The sequence below is a fragment of the Neoarius graeffei genome, chromosome 16, assembly GCF_027579695.1.
Source record: "Neoarius graeffei isolate fNeoGra1 chromosome 16, fNeoGra1.pri, whole genome shotgun sequence".
Lineage (NCBI taxonomy): Eukaryota > Metazoa > Chordata > Actinopteri > Siluriformes > Ariidae > Neoarius > Neoarius graeffei.
The window spans coordinates 21,790,155-21,812,205 of NC_083584.1; the positions used below are offsets into that span (position 1 = coordinate 21,790,155).

Genomic DNA, 22,051 nt, shown 5'->3' on the forward strand with positions numbered 1-22,051 from the left:
TCTTATCTAGTGTTTACACTGTTTATATTGTCTGAGTGTTTAGTCTGTCTAGTTCTTATCTAGTGTTTACACTGTTTATATTGTCTGAGTGTTTAGTCTGTGTGTAGTTCTTATCTAAACACTCAGACAATATAAACAGTGTAAACACTAGATAAGAACTAGACAGATTAAACACTCAGACAATATAAACAGTGTAAACACTAGATAAGAACTTGACAGACTAAACATTCAGACAATATAAACTGTAAACACTAGATAAGAACTAGACAGACTAAACACTCAGACAATATAAACAGTGTAAACACTAGATAAGAACTACACACAGACTAAACACTCAGTATAAACAGTGTAAACACTAGATAAGAGCTAGACAGACTAAACACTCAGACAATATAAACAGTGTAAATACTAGATAAGAACTAGACACAGACTAAACACTCAGACAATATAAACAGTGTAAACACTAGATAAGAACTAGACATATTAAACACTCAGACAATATAAACAGTGTAAACACTAGATAAGAACTACACACAGACTAAACACTCAGACAATATAAACAGTGTAAACACTAGATAAGAACTAGACACAGACTAAACACTCAGACAATATAAACAGTGTAAACACTAGATAAGAACTAGACATATTAAACACTCAGACAATATAAACAGTGTAAACACTAGATAAGAACTACACACAGACTAAACACTCAGACAATATAAACAGTATAAACACTAGATAAGAACTAGACATATTAAACACTCAGACAATATAAACAGTGTAAACACTAGATAAGAACTACACACAGACTAAACACTCAGACAATATAAACAGTGTAAACACTAGATAAGAACTAGACATATTAAACACTCAGACAATATAAACAGTGTAAACACTAGATAAGAACTACACACAGACTAAACACTCAGACAATATAAACAGTATAAACACTAGATAAGAACTAGACATATTAAACACTCAGACAATATAAACAGTATAAACACTAGATAAGAACTAGACAGACTAAACACTCAGACAATATAAACAGTGTAAACACTAGATAAGAACTAGACAGATTAAACACTCAGACAATATAAACAGTGTAAACACTAGATAAGAACTACACACAGACTAAACACTCAGACAATATAAACAGTGTAAACACTAGATAAGAACTAGACATATTAAACACTCAGACAATATAAACAGTGTAAACACTAGATAAGAACTACACACAGACTAAACACTCAGACAATATAAACAGTATAAACACTAGATAAGAACTAGACATATTAAACACTCAGACAATATAAACAGTGTAAACACTAGATAAGAACTAGACAGATTAAACACTCAGACAATATAAACAGTGTAAACACTAGATAAGAACTACACGCAGACTAAACACTCAAACAATATAAACAGTGTAAACACTAGATAAGAGCTAGACAGACTAAACACTCAGACAATATAAACAGTATAAAACACTGTAGATAAGAACTAGACGTAGACTAAACACTCATATATACATACATATATATACATACACACATAAATTGGTGCAAATAAACAAACAGTCAAGGGCACTTGAGGTATAGCAGGTAAACATGAAATAAGCAGTATAAACAAACTAGCAGCTGTTAAGGTGAGGTAGTGCGGAATAGTGCAAATGAGCGAGGTAAAGTGAGATGTGCGGTCCCTGAGTTCAGTGTGTTAATGAACGATGAGATGTGTGTGTTTGGGGGGGGGGGGGGGGGGGGGGGGAGAACTGTGAGGATGACATGTCAGATGCTGAAGGGGGGGCAGGGGGGTGTGCGAGCAGAATCTGTGGCAGGGGGCAGAGGGGGGAGGAGGGGCAGAACAGGGAGGGAGTTGAGCCTCCTGACCGCCTGGTGAAAGAAACTGTTCTTGAGCTTGCTGGTTTTGGCCCGGAGACTCCGCAGTCTCCTCCCCGACGGCAGCAGGCTGAAGAGGCTGTGAGATGGGTGGGTGGGTGGGGTCACCTACAATCCTGATGGCTTTGCGGGTGAGGCGGGAGTTATAAATATCCATTAGAGAAGGGAGCGAGACACCAATGATCCTCTCAGCTGCTCTCACGATGCGCTGCAGAGTCTTGCAGCAGGACACGGTGCAGGCGCCGTACCACACGGTGATGCAGCTGGTCAGGATGTTCTCGATGGTGCCTCTGTAGAAAGTGTGCATGATGGGGGCCGGGGCTCTTGCTCTCCTCAGTTTGCGGAGGAAGTACAGACGCTGTTAGGCTTTTCTGGCCAGTGATGCGGCGTTGTTGCTCCAGGACAGGTCTTCAGAGATGTGCACATCCAGAAACTTGGTGCTGCTCACCCTTTCCACTGCAGCACCATTTTGCATGTTTCCAGTCACTTCAATATTAATATCTGATGTAATTTGCTAATGTATCATTAAAATATTCTTGAGTTGAAAAGCCAAGTCCTTATATTCATCCCGACTCTTTCCTGCTCCTCTTTCTGTCTCGCTTTTTCTCTAGATCAATGAACCGAATGCGTATGGAAACACTCCACTGCATGTGGCGTGCTACAATGGTCAGGACGTGGTAGTGAACGAGTTAATCGAATCAGGTGCTCATGTCAACCAGGTGAACGAGAAGGGCTTTGCACCACTGCACTTTACCGCTGCCTCTCGCCAGGGGGCGCTGTGCCTGGAACTGCTAGTGGGGAATGGAGCAGATGTCAACATCAAGGTGAGTCTGCGCAGCTCTTCACGTAAACCTTTATTTATATACGTTACTACAACACACATTATAACATGGTCAGTAAAATAGTCTTGTTTCTGTCTGTTAAAGGATTATTAGTGTAAGCAATTCAGTATCAGACTACATCAGTAATTAGCGAATGTAGCACGCATGTCTGGACAGATGAAACTTATTAGAGCTTATTTTTCACTGAAAACCTTGATTTTAATTAAGTAAGGAATAAAACTGGACGTTATAGCGCATGCCGTTATTGGAAAATGTTTTTATTCTTTTTATACCTCAGCAATTATGATATATTTTTTTTTAATTTATTAAAGGGCAACATCTATTTTTTTTTTATCTGTTTTATAGCTTGGGCTTAGCCAGGATTGGGAAGGGTCGGAGTGTTTTTCTGAAAGTAGGGAGTGTAACTTGGTCGTGATGTGGGGGGGAATTTTGAAAATGTAATCTTTTTTGGTGCAATCTGGTGACTTCTGGAGCTGCAATTGAACCTTAAAGGAGATACGCAGAACCTTTTATTTTTAAATAAATTTCTGAGTGGATAGTATCTCCACCCTTGACTCTTGTATGTTGCATAAATTGGAATAAAAAATATATATTTGAGAGTTAAAATCGACCGCAAAGTTGGCATTGGAGCTGCCCCGCTGATCCAGCCAGCCCTGAGTGCGTGACGTCACAGCAGGAACCGGTTTTAAGGCCGAGGCCTTTTACAGCTATAGACCAAAGTCATATAAATAAAAATTGATGGTGAAGGTAAGAAATAGCGTTACCGACTTGCTCAACTAAGACTGATTTGACTTCATTGATTGTGGGTTGACTCTCATTAAAACAGGATGGGTGCTATAACTTATGCAACATACATGTACATGCATGCATTTTCACTGATAAAACGTAAAAGGCGAATTAAATAATCAGATGAACTGAGACGATCACATTCTGAAGCAAATTAAATAATCTTATACCACTAACTTAAACACACAATTAATCTAAATGCAGGTAAACAACGTGGTGTTTTGTATCCAAATGAGAGTCGGAGCTTACCCGTCTGTGTTCTCGCTTCTTAAAGGCCGATCTTGTGGCCGATTGTTTCGAAACAATCTGACTTTCAGTTCTCCGTTCATTCACTTCTTCCATGTAAGGGCGAGATATTGCTGCTGAGGCAAGCATATCCAGTGGAGAAATCAGACGGCTGCTCCACTCATTCTCCATTTTGTCCATTACTGAGTACTCCGCCGTTACTGCTCGGCTCAGGGAATTACTGAAACGCGACGGGACGTCACCGGTTTTAGCAACAACCATGGGGAGGTCACTGCCCGAGCGATAATATGTCACGTCCCATCCCGTCCCGGGTTTTAGCAACAACCCTCGGCTCACGCTCCAGGAGAACTGGTGCAACAGAACTTGCTTTCCTTTTTCTTGTAGTTTTCTTTTCCTTTAATTGTTGGTACTGCACCCTCTTTCAATACGGGCTTATAGCCAACGCTCCAACAGATCAGAGGTTTCGTACGAGTCCTCAGTAAAATGTGCAGAGCAGAGGAGAGACCACTTCATAGGCGCCCAATGTGCCCGTGAACTTCTTGCAAAACGCATCCAAATCTTTGCAGTTTGAACATTCTTGGGCCGTGAATGCAACATAAATCCACCTTCTGTCGTGTTGCTGGCGGGTGCAGCAACACATCTACATGGCATGGTGATAAATTAGCTCAAAATGGAGGCTCGGAGTTGCAGTCGGCTCTGTGTTTTAGTATAGCGGAAATGGCGATGAGACCGATAGACTTCCTGCTGTGACGTTACGGACGTCAAGGTCATTCACTCAGACCGCTACCTATATGAATCACTTTAATAGTAAAAATTACTATTAGATTTATTGTTAACGCTTAAAACTATTCCTGTGCCATTCTAGAGGTCTCAAGGCATTTATAAATGAAAAGTGAGGCCATGGTTCTGCGTATATGCTTTAAAAAGAAATGAAAGAAAGCATTAATTTTAAGTGTGAATTTTATTTTATGAGGCATTTAACACAAATTTTATTTACTAACTTAAGAAAATATTATAACAAAGTTTAAATGTAGTTTCTTATTTATTAACCAGAGCTTTACAAATCACTGTAATTATCAAAAAATCTTCTACAAATTCCTGCAATAAAAGCGGAAACCTTAAATTATAATTTCTAGTGCACTTAAGACAAAAACAAAATGCAAATTGCTGTAATCGAGTCCAGTTACACAGAATACATCTTTACTATAAACAACAAAGATAACACATGAGATTCAGCCGACTCGGAAGATTAATATTATGCAATATATACAACTGAAAAAGATACCTTTAACAAGTTTTGATTTTATGAAATATACTGTAAAATACCAAATAATAGCCCGGGCTATTATTTGTCTCAATCACGTAAGAGACCCGGCGCGTATTAGAGACTAGGCGGCTATTTGGAACAGGCGATTAATTCCTTCTTCACAAACACCTTCCCCAAAATCTACCTCAAAACGGGGAAAAAATCATTCTCAGATAGGCCTACTTTTAACCAGTATAACTTACAGTTTGTTTAGAGTTAGATTACAGATAGCACGGTGCCGACTTCGGGGAATTTTGAAGACGCAGAATGCATCTTCGCATGGCACAGTCGGGGTGGATAAAGGATAAATCACACACCTTTTCCTGTTAATGACTAGTTAAGCGCATGCTTTACAAAATAATCAAGAAACCACACCATTGTCTGTGCGCAGTACTGTGATTTAATTACTCTGCAAAGTTATGGTCACTTGCTATCACCCTCACCCATGCAGCCTCCACCCTTTGCGCTTCGCGATGTCTGTCAATCTGAAATTGCATGGAGGGCGCGACGTTGAAGCAACATAATTAGGGTGCGAAGTGTCAAACCAAAGGGTTTTTTCTTATGCTGAAAAATAAGTGACCTGCAGTGGCTACATACTGTCATCTTGCATTCTCACGTTTCTCTCCAAGACGTCTCCCTATTTGGCCGATATGAGCCTATTCCCCGAGTGAGTTGGTACGGTGGCTCGACCCCGTAGAAAACTTAAAGTTCGGATGAAAGTTAGTTGAATAGGTTACTGACTTGTAGGCCTACATGTTGCCTGCCTGACGCGTGCTTCTGCCCAACTTGCACGACAGATTACTTGTTGAAAAGGCCCCTTGGATTAGATTGGCCGCGAGCAGACTGAAATGCATGTTAGAACGCTCTCACCTTTTTTGTAAAGCGTCTTCCAGATCCGAATGGGTAAGGGCAAGTGAAATGGTATAAGGTCTTTAATAAAACTCAGTGTGTGCTTTGACGCATGCATTCGGCAATTTAGGTCGTTTAACAGAAGCAGCAGTCCAACCTTGGAAACCCGCAGTCCTCAATGTCACCACACACGCTGGCTTTCGTTGGGTATACCCAAAGGGGTATTCCTCATTCGATGACGTAAGTGATATCCCACACACCCATGTCAAACGTAATTGGCTAAGACGTCTGTCAAAAGTTACGGAGTTGCATTCCTCAAGAAATATTACGGTAGACCAAGATTATAACATTGAAATGGCATGTTTATTATCACGTAAGTTACGTGTAAGTTACGTGTCATTCTGAGATGCGCAGATAGACAGTAAAGGGAATTCCGAATTCCCTTTACTGTCTATCTGCGCATCTCAGAATGACACAGGACAATGGGCAAACTAGATTTTTTATTTTTTTTTTCCCCCAGCCACGGCGCGCCGGAAATCCGGCGCAGTGCGCCGGAACGCTATCACCCCTGCGTAACAAAATGTTGTAAACAGTAGCTATTATAGAATTAATTTCATTCATTCATTCATTCATTCATTCATTCATATTGTTTCGGTAGAAAACTATGCAATGCAAAATCGTTTAAACACCAGAAAACCAGAAAAGTGCTGGGCCTCAAGATTCTAGATAGAACGTTCGGACGCTTTTTTTTTTTTTTAGACCCCGGCGAGTATTCGGAACCGGCCTTTATTTGTCACAACACACGCGTACACCCAGCCGTTAAAGGGAACTCGGCGGTTAATTGGAACTCGGCTATTATTTGGTATTTTACGATACATAATGCAAATATTACATCACAAAATGTTAGGAATCATTTTGATTCTGTTAAAAAGTGCAATAAACAGGAGTTAAAAATGAGTGAGATTAAGTTACAAATGAAAGGAAATTTCCCTGGAGTTACTTGAAATGTAAATACTGTAAACAATGCAAAAAAATTCAATAATAATGGTCGTTTATGAAAGTACTATTTAAGGTCATGTAAATCTTGGTGAAAGAAAAACCTAATCGAAACCGAAAGAGTGAAAGTGATTTCCCATGGTAACGGCATGATACAGTCTTTTACAAACGCGGAAGTGGGCTGTCAGCGCGCCGAGTCCGGTGTGACTGAGGAAGGGGACTGTTAGGTCAGAGATTCACCGTCTCTTCCTCTTGCCCCAACCGGAGCAATTACCCTCTCGCAGATCGGTCCCCTCGTATCACCCAGAGCTCTGGGGCGAATCGTGAAACAAGACAGGAACCCAGAAATTAGTTTCACCGTCTTTATTCACAGCTTTGCCGAAAAGACAAAGACTACAGCAGATTTTATATACATGTGTGTGTGTGTGTGTTGATATCTGTAACTGGGTCAGTCTGTGAGCACTTACAGTGCAATGCAATAATGAGTACACCCTCTTTGAAAAGTAACATTTCACACAATATGACAAGGAACACAAAGATATATTTCCAAAATGTTCCCAGACTAAGTTAAACACAGGTTCTGTTGAGCTTTTGAACTCAAAACAAAGGCTAATAATATAACTTAAATGATTTTTATTTCAGTTTTAGTGAAATTTGTGTGGTGCAGAAATGAGTACACCCCACTGAAGGGCTCTGAGTAAAGCAACTTTTTAGGCTACCAATGTGGATCTGAACAAACGATTAACCACAGGTGAGTCTAATTAGTCATTACACAGGTGTTAATTAGGCAGTTGGCTACAAAAGGCTGTTACCTAAAGCAAACCACCCTTTCCCATTTCCTGCTGTCAGCAATGGCACCTCATGGCCAGGAAATGTCTCTGGATCTGAGAAAGCGGATTATTGCTTTACACAAGAGAGGTGAGGGCTACAAGAAGATCAGTAAAGCCTTACTTATCAGTAAGAACACGGTTGCAAAAGTAATCCAAAAATTCAAGACAGATGGAACTGCAGCCAAAGTACAGAGACGTACAGGCCGGCCAAGAAAATTAACACCCAGGCAGGAGCGGCTTGTAATGAGAAAAGTTGAGGAAAATCGGCATGCAAGTGCACAACAGGTATCTAAGGAAGTAGAGACTGAAATTGGAGTGAATGTGTCACGTGACACAATATGCCGTACAGTGCAGCGGAATGGCATGCATGGGTGTCGTCCCCGAAGGAAGCCTCTCCTAAAGCCCAGTCACAAAAAAGCCCGTCTAGAGTTCGCCAGGGCACATGCTGAAAAGGATGAAGGCTACTGGGACTCTATACTCTGGAGTGATGAGACCAAAATCAATCTTTTTGGAACTGATGGCTTCAAAACAGTCTGGCGTCGCAAGGGTGAAGAGTACAAGGAAAAATGCATGGTGCCCACAGTGAAACATGGAGGGGGTAGTGTTCTTATGTGGGGTTGCATGAGTGCTGCGGGTGTTGGAGAACTGCATTTCATTGATGGCATCATGAATTCTCAAATGTAGTGCTCTATACTGAAAGCTAAGATGCTTCCATCACTTCGGGCCGTTGGTCGTCGTGCCATTTTTCAACATGACAATGACCCAAAACACACATCTAAGGCCACTGCTGACTTTCTGAAGAGGAACAGGGTGAGAGTGATTCCATGGCCAAGTATGTCACCTGATCTGAACCCTATAGAGCATCTTTGGGGAATAATGAAGAGGCAGGTTGAGCATCACTCTCCATCCAACATCCAGGCTCTGAAAGATGTCATCCTTGAAGAATGGAAAAAGATTGATGTAGCCAAATGTTGTCAACTTGTGCACTCCATGCCAAGGAGACTTGGGGCTGTCATTGCAAATAATGGAGGCCATACAAAGTACTAAATGTACTGGATGTAAGTGAGTTTGTTGTGGGGTGTACTCACTTTTGCTCCACCCCACTTTCACGGAAACAGAAAAATATGTAATTTAAGGCATCTTTTCACCTTTCTGCTTGAGTTATAATGTAAGAACATAGTGCAATAAACATCATCAAGGAACTGTTTGGGACATATTGTTTGTGTTCATTTTAATACTGTGAAAAATGTCGTTTTTCAGGGGGGGTGTACTCATTATTGCATTGCACTGTATCAGCAGTTCTGCTCAATGTTGACTGAGAAAAGAATGCATGCTGGAGAGAGGCTGTAGTGATCATATTGCTATGGTCACTTAACTGATATTTCAGAACCTTCTGTATGTGTGAGTGAAACCTTATGTTTCATCTAATTGAGGTCATTTTAAAACTATAATATTATTTGGCAGTGGGCACGTAGGAAAGTGTAAAATATAACGTTTCTGTCAATATGTTTATCAGGCTTGTATGATTTAAAAAAAAACTTGCGAAGTTATTTATCTAAATACATGACCTACTCATTCTAAACCTGCCGAGCGGAGCTCTCAAAAACTCGTAGTATTTTGCTTCCATTCAAGCCTCGTTTCAAAGTCTGACCAATAAGAACGCTACATTTTTGGTGGTAAATTTGTTTTCTCGATTTAACTTCCATATATGGAAAGCACGCGCGCCAGGCACGGCCTGGGAAACCACTGACCGTCGACAAAATTGCCTGCAGAAATGCACAAAATTACTTCACAAAACAAAATTTCACAAAATTTTGGTTAGCACGGGTTAGTATAAAATTTATAGGCCGTGTTTAGGGATCTATGGCCGTGTTTTTTTGAGAATTAGCCGCGTAAAACACAGCTGCACGGCTTGCTAGCTAAGCCTATGGTTTATAGTTGCATTTAAAGGTCATAGGCAAGGGTCGGAGGTGAAACGTAGAATATCAACTTTATTGTCTAGAAGAACGACCCAAAAAGCGAATTCAATCTTCCTGGTGTCTAATTTGCACCCTAAAATTGAATAAAACGGTTAAAATATACTGTTTTGCCCAATTTCCGAAGGTTTGTTTACATCTCACTTATGCGCACTTTCACCGCCAGGGGACCGTCGTCGTGACGTCATTCAAGCCAAACAGACCGGGAGCAGCTCTGTGTTTACTTGCAAACCGAGCACACGTGTACGGACTTTGGTCGTGAGAGGTTGTGTAAAATGTCTGATAGCGATTTTGAAGTAGGAACTCTCCAAATTGAATATCGAGAGGTGAAGCCATATATGTATGAACCTGTGGCCGTTGCGAAGCGATCGGTGAATGTGGCTCACTGGTTTGACCCTGCGGCCTCGGAACCGGACAGCGACTCGGCCGACTCTGATCGCGGTGACCCCGGACCTCAACAAGACTCGCACCCAAACAATTTATCCTGGTAATTATGATATATTCCTACTTTTGCCGTAATACTACATAAGAGCCCTTTTGAAGATTAATTAAACCGCCCTCCCTAGTGGATATAGGGAACGATTACTGGACAGCGCGCCGGTAGGCCACATTAGCCTGCCATCCGCGGCATTATACTATTTATAGCCGACTCTAAGTGAGGAAATATCCCTTTGTCTCATTTCCACAATGATTGTACAGGATCCCTCAGGATTCTTTTTTTTTTTAAAGATATTTTTTGGGCTTTTTTTTCACCTTTATTGGATAGGACAGTGTAGAGACAGGACAGGAAATGAGTGGGAGAGAGAGATGGGGAGGGATCGGGAAATGACCTCGGGTCGGAATCGAACCCGGGTCCCCGGATTTATGGTATGGCGCCTTAGCCACCTGAGCCACGACGCCCCCTCCCTCAGGATTCTTGACTTGTCAGTTGCAAGCAAAAGTAAAAATGTTTATCTCTAATCTTCTCCTTTTTGCTTGAGCGTTGCTGCTCCGTTTCTTCTTTGACTGCTTGATTTTGTTTCACGCACACAATCCACTCTCTCCGCCTCGTCTCCTCTTTCGGAAAAAGCCAACCCTCTCGCTCCATCTCTTCTCCTTTTTCAGAAAAAGCCGACCCACTCGCTCCACCTCTTCTCCTTTTTCGGAAAAAGCCAACCCACTCGCTCCGCCTCTTCTCCTTTTTCAGAAAAAGCCAACCCACTCGCTCCACCTCTTCTCCTCTTCCGGCAAAAGCCAACCCACTCGCTCCGTCTCGTCTCTTCTTTTTCGGAAAAAGCCAACCCACTCGCTCAGAAGAGGAGAAGAGGTGGAGCGAGTGGGTTGGCGAGTGGGTTCTCCTTTTTCGGAAAAAGCAACCCACTCGCTCCGTCTCTTCTCCTTTTTCAGAAAAAGCCGACCCACTCGCTCCACCTCTGATCCTTTTTCGGAAAAAGCCAACCCACTCGCTCCGCCTCTTCTCCTTTTTCAGAAAAAGCCAACCCACTCGCTCCACCTCTTCTCCTCTTCCGGGAAAAGCCAACCCACTCGCTCCGTCTCATCTCTTCTTTTTCGGAAAAAGCCAACCCACTCGCTCGGAAGAGGAGAAGAGGTGGAGCGAGTGGGTTGACGAGTGGGTTCTCCTTTTTCGGAAAAACCCAACCCACTCGCTCCGTCTCTTCTCCTTTTTCAGAAAAAGCCAACCCACTCACTCCACCTCTTCTCCTCTTCCGGGAAAAGCCAACCCTCTCGCTCCGTCTCTTCTCCTTTTTCGGAAAAAGCCAATCCACTCTCTTCTCCTCCCTCAGAAAAAGGTACAAACTTCTTCCTGAACCGGTCCCGTTGTTACAGTTCACTGCACAACAATAAGGCATGGGGTTTTTCTTTGGAAATTCCCGAACGCACGTCTGCACTCAAGCCGAACAGCAATGCAAGTAAACGGAAGTGGATTCAACTCAAGCGGTTTGTTTGTCTTGAATGACGTCACACGCCGAGTGGTCACGAAAATAGCCGAACGGAAATTCGCCGTGATCCGCACTAACTTATTTTAATTATTACTTATTAACAATACTTCTTGGGACCAGAAGAAAATTACAGAGGGTTTTTTAAACATATCAATTTCAAATGTGCATAAATTGAAAACTGTTGCCTATGAGCTTTAATGTTGTGGAATGTTATCATGTAGGTTATCACTTACATTATAATGGCTATCAACAGCCTCACTTTAATGCTCTCACTCAAACTTAATAAAAAGGCTAAGAATAATAAGGGAAAAGCATCTCTTCTGAAGCAATTTCAATGTTGGAACATTTCCAGTTGTTAAATAAATAAATGAAAAAAAAAAACCTCACCATATCAAAAGTTACGGATTTCTTTCATCAGTTTAATGCTGTGTTCACACTTATACCGGTACGAAAGTGGTATAACTCTATCGATACAAAGTATACCGGTACAGTTTGGTGCATCTGTCCACACTAGCGAGAAATGTTTGCGGTTTTCTTTCACGGTAGTTGAAATCCGCGTGCGCGAAATGTTTCCGTGGTTACCGAGTAACTTCCTTCCGAGAATATATGGCATCCGTTATTTCGAGATCTCGAGAAAACAAAACAATTATTTCATGATCTCAGCTGGATCACTGTATCTCCGTCAGTAGAGACGAAGCCGGGCCAGTCTTCTGCAGAGGTGCCGCGGACTGATTTTGAAATGATCCCTTATTAAAAGACTTAATGCAATCTCTCCCTGTGCCAACCCCTGATCAAAATATTGCCTTATTAGGTGATCGATTATTCCAGACATTCTAATGACCAAAGTTGCGTCTATACAGAATGAGAAACAGCCCCAAAGTCAGCATATCACAAGTCTCTTGGCGCACCTGAATGAACCATTTCTCAGCTGTTTACTCGAGATCACGGAATAATTGTTTTGTTTTCTCGAGATCTCGAATTAGTTGTGTTGTTTTCTCAAGATCCTGAATTAATTATGTCGTTATCTCGGGATAACAAGGTGAATAAAAAAAAAAGATTATATGAAGGGCCTCTCTCGGCTTCCGTACGGATGAAACAACGTGTGTGTGCTTTTTGTTGTCAGTGTACAGTCTGTATTTCTGGTGGTCATTTATTCAGTCGAATCGTATAAAACGCGCGAGGCAGTTGAGAAAGAAACAAAGAAAACGAATCTCCGTTCTTCACTATTTTATTCAGCGAAGACATCGATTGAGGTGTGTGACTTTGCGCATTATATTTGTATCGATACAGAGCTGCTTCATCTGTCCACACTACACGAAGCGCTACAGTACCGATACTGTACCGGTACGAAACCCATACATTTGTGGGTTTCGTACCGATACAGTTATACCGCTACAGTACCGGTATAGTTGCTAGTGTGGACAGGTGTTGCGGTACGAAAGTAGTATTGTATCGGTACAAAATCCCTAGTGTGGACAGGGTATAAGTGAAACGTCCTCCATGCAAATCCCTGTCTAAGTCGGTACTATTGAGGTATTTCACTCACGTGACCAAGTCATGTGATGCTGCCATTTTGGACGTCACGGCTCAAATCAGTTTGAATGCGAGGAAGGCGACAAACGAAAAACATAAAAGAAAAAGGAGCGAGATGCAGAAAACACCTTCACTATCCAGCGACGTAGGGCATTTACAGGGCGAGCAGAGGGAGAGGTATTTGCAAAAATTGAGGTTAGCAGGCTTAGAGAACGACGTTTACCTGCTTCCACCAGGATTGTTCACTGACGTACGGAAGTACACGAAGCCCTCGTCTTTACCTGACTTCGGCCCACAGGATCTGTATACCTATGTCGTTAAAAACCCATCGCCATACACAGGTATTGATCTGAAAGCGTATAAGAGTTTGGATGCCTACAAATATTTTGTGTCAGGCTGGGTAACATGCCTACATCAGCGGGTCGTCCCTGGAGCCGGTGGTCGCCATCTGATTACAGCTAAGGTTTGTTCACATTTTCATTTACTTTCGGTCCTCAGGATAAACAAAATGTTATTAAATGTCATTGAAATAACTTCTTAGTCTGTTGAGACATGGCCCGTTATAAATTTGCTGTTACCAGGCATTGATGAAGAACTGTATTATTAGGGTCAGTGTAGTTGTAGCAGTGTACTAGCAACTAGCTGTTAGCACTAGCTAATGTCAACAACATCATAGCTAGTATGTTACTGTAGCAATGTTTACGTTCAGTCATTTGGATGACTGTTAAAACCTTTCAGTCTCAAGTTTTTCCTTTACTGGATTTACTAGTTTACTGAGCTAGCGCGCTCGGGCAAGCTGGGAGCTAGCGCGCGTGCGCTAGCCTGCCGGCCGGCCGGCACACACACTAACCTGCCGGCTGGCCGGCGCACGCGCTAGCTCAGTAAACTAGTAAATCCAGTAAAGGAAAAACTTGAGACCAAAAGGTTTTAACAGTCATCCAAATGACTGAACGTAAACATTGCTACAGTAACATACCAGCTACTGTTGTTGACATTAGCTAGCTTGACGTTCAAAATGGCGGACACCGGGGCGTCACGTGACCCTGTGACGTCAGGTGAAATACCTCAATAGAAACATTAATGTACTAGAGAGAGAGAGAGCATTATTAGCTACTTATTAACTGAGCACAAGGTCTTTACGGGAAAACATCAGACCCCGAGGTCTTGACCTTACGGAACAAGCCGTACAAAAAGACCTCGGTCTGATATTTTCCCGTAAAGACCGAGCAAGCGAGGTTAATAAGGCGTTTATTATATGGCTTTTTTTATTTCCAAGATTAAAATAGACGGTCATTATAATGAGGCGGGACGCTGCTTTCGGTTACATCATATTTGTAACGTGGTTGAGTCACACGTACAGATTAAACAGCTAGCGGTTTCAAAACTGAATTTCTGTTAGCAGTTAGCGGTTTCTGAACGCGTTTCGTTCATTGCTCGTTTCTTGAATAACTCAGCGACTCTTGTGTTTCAGCCGTTTTTGATTTCCAGGTAATCTTTTTTTTTTGCAACACTGAAAGTCTGTAATCGCCCACAGCGATTATGGGAAAATTCTGCCTGCCAAATAACCGATCAGAGCACACGATTTTCCCAAAAGCAGCTCGTGCCATCTAATAATATTAATTAACTTTGAAGCCAGCACTCCTGTCAGAGCCACCGTTATAGAAAATTCATCACCACCTTCTGACCAGTACATGTGAAAGGAAAATTGAATGCAGAATTAAATTTTCTGATTAAAATAAAACATCTTGTAAGCAGTTTAGTGAGGAATCAAATTAGGGCTGTGTGTTTATTCACTTCAGAAGATGGTGGAAAAAAGGCACGTGGGATTTTCACTTCAGCAAATGAAGTTAGGCAGATAATATGCAGTTGATTATTGGGGGGAACAAAAAGCCAGTGCGAGCGTGTGCCAGCTGGCTCAGGAGTCTTGTTTGATGGCACGTTATTCCCTTGATATATAAATATTTCTGTCTGGGCACCTGTTTTCAGTGTGCAAAACGTTATTCCCGGAGAGCTGATCTCGTTCGTGGCTTATTGTGAGCTGTGAATGTGTGTATTGACTGGCAGAGGCTCAGGGAACAGACTGACCCACATAAGAGACTCCTGGAGTAACAGAAGGTGGAGAAAAAACACTGCAGGGTACAAGCTGGTGTGTGTGTGTGTGTGTGTGTGTGTGTGTGTTCATTCCCAAGTCCCTGCCCTGCGGTTTCTCTCCATATGCTTCCTGACTTTGTATCCAAAAAGGCCAAGAACAGAGTGGAGCTTTATCATCATATTGAACCTGATTATTGTTACACATTTTTCTGTAATGTGTATTCTGATATTGATCATTTTGTTCATAATAAATATATTCATTCATAAATCTTTATTAAGCACTTTATCCTGGATATTATGGCACTGGATCCACAGCTTATCCTGGGAACAGTGTGACTGGACACAAGGCACTCTGGATAGAACCAGGGAACCACACACACACACCTTTACGCACTAATTCACCCCTAGGGATAATTTATCTTATTATATCCACATTCACTGGATATGAGCAATCACGCGCTCTGATTGGCTAGGCGGCGGTTCAGTGAAAACCAACCAAGGATGAAATAAAAACTCGAAAACAAAACCACTAAAATTACAACAAAAAAAGCAACAAAATATGGAATGAAAGTATTTGATGGTAAGGGCGTGTCTTTTTTTTTTTTTTTCAAGAATTATTATTATTGCTTTTTTCACAATTTGCTCCTATCATTTTGCCGGTTTGTTTACATTCTTCATCTTTAAAGGAACAGTCCACCGTACTTCCATAATGAAATATGCTCTTATCTGAATTGAGACGAGCTGCTCCGTACCTCTCCGAGCTTTGCGCGACCTCCCAGTCAGTCAGACGCGCTGTCACTCCTGTTAGCAATGTAGCTAGGCTCAGTATGGCCAATGGTATTTTTTGGGGCTGTAGTTAGATGCGACCAAACTCTTCCACGTTTTTCCTGTTTACACAGGTTTATATGACCAGTGATATGAAACAAGTTCAGTTACACAAATTGAAACGTGGCGATTTTCTATGCTATGGAAAGTCCGCACTATAATGACAGGTGTACCAACACCTTCTGCGCGCTTCGACAGCGCATTGATACCTTCACTGAGTGCATACACAGTTTCTCTTCTGAGTGACGGTATCAATGCGCTGCCGAAGCGCGCAGAAGGTGTTAGTACGCCTGTCATTATAGTGCGGACTTTCCATAGCATAGAAAATCGCCACGTTTCAATTTGTGTAACTGAACTTGTTTCATGTCACCGGTCATATAAACCTATGTAAACAGGAAAAACGCGGAAGAGTTTGGTCGCATCTAACTACAGCCCCAAAAAATACCATTGGCCATACTGAGCCTAGCTACATTGCTAACAGGAGTGACAGCACGTCTGACTGACTGGGAGGTCGCACAAAGCTCTGAGAGGTACAGAGCAGCTCGTCTCAATTCAGAGAAGAACATATTTCATTATGGAAGTACGGTGGACTGTTCCTTTAAGCATTAAAATTTGTTGATTTTTTTTTTTTTTTTTTTTTTTTTTTGAGACTGGTTCAAAAACTCAAAGAAGTTTGGAAATGACAGAACTGAAATGTTCAAGGAAGAATTTAAATAAATGTCTAAAGATAGATAGATAGATAACACCTTTATTTAAAAATAAAAGATAAATCACCCAGGGTAGTCCAATCAGGTAGCCACAAGAGCAAACCTGCTATCAATAGGAGCCCTGGGTAAAAATAAAAATTGATTAAAATATTATTTACATTAAAACTTCATAATAATAATACTAAGAATATTTAAACAATGATAAAAAGATTAAAAAAAAAAGTTTAGTTAAAAAGTATATATATATATATATATATATATATATATATATATATATATATATATATTCCACTTACAAACTAGTATGATCATGAAAAGTGGAATATATATATATATATATATATATATATATATATATATATATATATATATATATATATATACTTTTTAACTAAACTTTTTTTTTTTATCTAAAGCTGTTCTAGACCTCGGCACTAGGGTGGTCCCAAATTTTTTTTTTTTTTTAGGATTTTGTTACGACCACCTTACCTTTTTTTTCATTGCCTAAAAGAAGTTATCGTGCGAAATTTGGTTGAGATTGAACAATGTTTAGAGGTGCCACAAAGCCATTAAAGTTTTCACTCAAGACACAATATAAAATAATGTGGCTTATTAACTGTTTCATATTAATACAAACAATACAGTAATATAACTTCCTGTGTTCAAAGTAACAATAGCTATTACTTGTCTGTGATTTTCTAAACCCTTCGGTATTATGGTATCTTGTGGAGATAAAAGAACACACTAAGGACTTCCCTAGCAGAAGGAAGCTTTCTCCCAGACAGTTCCTTGGAAGTGGGACCAATTAACCAAACATAATTGTCCTTTCTGGTTTTGTGCTTTGCACCACCGGTGCTACTTGTATTACTGTTGCTAGCCATCTGAAAAACAGAGAAAGAAAAACATTCACAACTTCATCAGCATATTACGATCAGTGCTCATTGTTTAAGAACCCCTTAGCGCATGAAAGTTAACCTTCTATCAGTCTATAAACTCTTCCTGCCTCTTCGTTTTCATAGAAGTGGCGTATTCCCTCTAGAACTGTGACTTTTTGGGGGTTTGAGATCTTCTCTGCAACAGTCTACACACCAACTAATGTTAATGGCTTAACCCGATTTGCAACCTCGTGTGGCACCTCTAAATATTAACCAATTTTTCTGAAATTTTGCTTGTTGCCTTCTTTTAGCCTATGTAAAAAAAAATGGTAGGGTGGTCGGAATGTTTTAGTAAAAAAAAAAAAATTTCCCATACATTTCGGGACCACCCTACTCGGCACGACAGCAAGATGGCACTTTTTACAAAAAAACAACACTAAAGTCAATTCATGCAGCCATCGATAGGTTTTTAAGAAGTCCGCCTAAGCTGAAATTTTGTCGGACGTTTTATATGAAGTTTTTATTTATCGAATTTGCAAAAAATAAAAATGCTCTGTTTCTCAAAATGGAGTGAATGTGGATAGAATAAAATAGTTATTCCACTCAGTCTCATCGTACATGACTTACAGCCGACTCAGCGCTACAAGCCTCATCGTATCATGTACGACTTGGTTTCGTGGAATAACTGTTAAATAGTCAAGTTTTTTGGGGTGGTGTACCACCATGTTGGTTGATACAGTAGCAATACTAGGGATGGTGAAAACTAAAAAAAAATTTTGACCGACCACCGAGCCTCATTAGCCGGTTAAAGTCGGTTAACCTATGAGTTTAAACAGGGATGCAAACGGCGCGCCTTTTTTACGGCTCGTGCAGATCCGATTTTTTTTTTTGGGGGGGGGGGGCGTTGGAGTGTCTGAATAATTTCATCAGAGTAAATTCTGTATTAAAATTACTACATAAGCAAATGCCGTTACAGTCCATGAAAAAGCCGTGAAAAAGTCGGCATCTGCGCCTTTAGTTTGTGTGGAGAGATGTATCATATCTGATCTGCAGTAACATGCATTATTGGCTACAGACCGAAACATACTTTCAGAATGCACTGGCCAAGGCAGGATTAAACTCCATGTGCCTTCTAATAATAATTTAAAAAAAAAACCAGAATAGTAATTTGTAAGCTAAAAAGCCTGTGTCTACACTTTTTTCTTTCGCCGAGTGGCAGCTGTGTTCAGCTGGGGCGGGACATGACTGAATGGGTGTTTCTGATTTGTCAGCTGTCTTTAACTGGGGCGGGAGGGCGGGACATGACTGAATGGGTGTTTCTGATTTGTCAGCTGTCTTTAACTGGGGCGGGAGGGCGGGACATGACTGAATGGGTGTTTCTGATTTGTCAGCTGTCTTTAACTGGGGCGGGAGGGCGGGACATGACTGAATGGGTGTTTCTGATTTGTCAGCTGTCGTCCTTACACCGCGTGGCACGCCCCAAGCGTTTACAAACACAGAATTCCAGGTTCTCGGCAGCTTCAAAACGATTTTTTTTTTTTTTTCACCGACAACCAAAAAAAATTAACCGGTTGACGTTGATTCGGTCAACCACCGGTCAAACGGTCATCGGTTAACATCCCTAAGCAATACCAGTTAAAAGTTTGGACACGCCTCCTAATTCAGTGGATATTCTTTTTGATTATGAATTTAAAGTCACTTCATATCTTAAAGTAATGTTTCTCTTTACTTAGTTGAGTGGTTCTTGATATAATATGGAATACTACAGTTGTGGAATAGGGCTATTGACTGTATTTTTATTATTATTTACTGGTTGATGATCTCATTAAGTCGCATTAATAAGTTGAGAAATTGCACTAATTAACTTTTAACGAGGTACCTGTTAATTGAGAAGTATTCCAGGTGACTCCTTCATGAAGCTGGGTAAGATGATGCCAATAGTGTGCAAAAGCGTCAAGGTAAACACTGGATACTTTGAAGAATCTAAAATATGAAACATTATTATTATTATTATTATTATTATTTAATTAAAACATTTTTTTTTTAAATAACACACTTTTTTTTTTTTTTTATTAATTAATTCTCCACTGGCCGAAAGGCCCGAAGGGGGATGATGTCATGCCAATTTCTGTCCGTCCGTCCCAGGAAGGGTGCTCACCTTCTGAAATCACCACCTCTCACAATTTGTGGAGGAATTTCATGAAACTTGACAGGATTCTTTGTTATATGTCGGTAATACGCATATTGTAATTTTGTTAAATTCGGTCACCGTTTGTCAGAGTTACAACCCTTGATTAACAAAATTATACCTTTGACCAGACCTGGGCATTTTACAGCCCGCGGGCCGCATCCGGCCCTTTGGTTCATTCTGACCGGCCCGCGTAAGGTTAATTAGAAATTACAAAATAAACGTATTTTCTAATTTTACCTCATGCATGGACTGAATGTGCATTGCTTTTATTTTGAAGTTGTGTTCAACAAAAATGCAATGCGCGTTTTTGTTGAACAAAAAAACACAATTTTTTTGTTGAAAAAAAAAAGGGATTTCATGAACATGACATGAAATCCCACGAAACCTAATCCCGCGATAACTACTTCCGTAATTTGTCCAGACCAACCACAAACTTGTACGTCATCCTTCAAACGGTCCAGCCAATCACATAGTATGATGTCACCAGCAGGCGCCGGAGCCCGAGCTGATCTGTAGATCTGATACCTACACCGAGGAGACATGCTCAGATGTTTGTTCTCTTTGGCTCTACCTACATACAGTATGTGAACAAACATTTTCAGTGATGAAGTTTAGCAAATCCAGGTATAGATCCTCTCTCACCGATGATCATCTGTCAGCTGTGCTTCGCATCTCCGCCTCAGACATTCAACCTGACTCTGACGCACTCATTAAAGACCAACAGAGACTAGATTTCTCTCACTGAACAAATAAAAAACTGAAAAACACTAAATGAGGTGATTAGACTACAAATATGGGTATCATTATTATAATATGATGTATCTTGTTTGATATTTGGAGTAGGAAGACAATACTGTGATGTCTTTATTGTGTTTTGGGGTGAATGTGACTGAAAAAAAAATGGTACAAACGTTCACATTTTGTTAACCATTGTTTTGGGAAATCTGATTGAATAAATGACATTTTTTGTAAGGCAACCTCGTTTTTTCCATACTCTTACCAGTCTTAGCAGCTTGTAAAAACAATGTTATTTACTGCTTTATATAAAGAAATACAATTAATATTATGCAGAATTTAGTTCAGCCTTTTGGTCCGGCCCTCCACAAAATTTTCTGTTTCTCATGTGGCCCCATGGAAAAAATAATTGCCCACCCCTGCTTTTGACAATTTCATGAGTGTGTTTTCCTTCTGAAATCAACTCCTCTCACGATTTATGGAGGAATTTCACAAAACTTGGCAAAAGGCCTTGTTATATATGATGTACTACGCATATTGTAATTTTGTTAAATTCAGTCGCATTTTGCCAGTTGTGGCCCTTGATTAACAACCTTGTACTTTCACAATTTCATGAAGGTGCGTTTGCCTTCTGACATCAACTCCTCTCACGATTTTTGGACGAGTTTCTCGAAGCTTGGCAAAAGGCCTTGTTACTGTATATGACGGTAATACGCATATTGCGATTTAATTTCTCATCTCATCTCATTATCTGTAGCCGCTTTATCCTGTTCTACAGGGTCGCAGGCAAGCTGGAGCCTATCCCAGCTGACTACGGGCGAAAGGCGGGGTACACCCTGGACAAGTCGCCAGGTCATCACAGGGCTGACACATAGACACAGACAACCATTCACACTCACATTCACACCTACGGGCAATTTAGAGTCACCAGTTAACCTAACCTGCATGTCTTTGGACTGTGGGGGAAACCGGAGCACCCGGAGGAAACCCACGGGGAGAACATGCAAACTCCACACAGAAAGACCCTCGCCGGCCATGGGGCTCGAACCCGGACCTTCTTGCTGTGAGGCGACAGCGCTAACCACTACACCACCGTGCCGCCCCGATTTAATTTAGTTTGTGAAAATTTTCCCAGAGTTTTGACCCTTGATTAAATAACTTGTACTTTGACAATCTCATGAGGGTGTGCGTTCTCCTGAAGTCAACTCCTCTCACAATTTGTGGAGGGATTTCACCAAACTTGGCAAAACGCTTTGTTATATGGCAGTTATACGCATATTGCGATTTCGTTTAAGTTGGGCAAATTTTACCAGAGTTATGATTATTAACAAACTTGTACTTTGGCAATTTCATCAAGGTGTGCTTGCTTTCTGAAATCAACTTCCCTCACAATTTTTATCCCCCGCTGACTGAAAGGCCTGAAAAGGG

The 22,051-nt window shown here is 40.9% G+C and overlaps 1 protein-coding gene across 2 annotated transcripts in view; it reads left to right on the forward strand.

Annotated features, from left to right (window-relative positions):
- The window catches only part of LOC132900497 (serine/threonine-protein phosphatase 6 regulatory ankyrin repeat subunit A-like), a 195,131-nt gene that overhangs the window by 108,701 nt on the left and 64,379 nt on the right, over window positions 1-22,051 (forward strand). For both annotated transcript variants that reach the window (XM_060942622.1, XM_060942621.1), the window contains exon 8: window positions 2,507-2,719. In XM_060942622.1, the coding sequence (XP_060798605.1) occupies window positions 2,507-2,719 (213 nt within the window). The remainder of the gene's footprint in view (window positions 1-2,506; window positions 2,720-22,051) is intronic.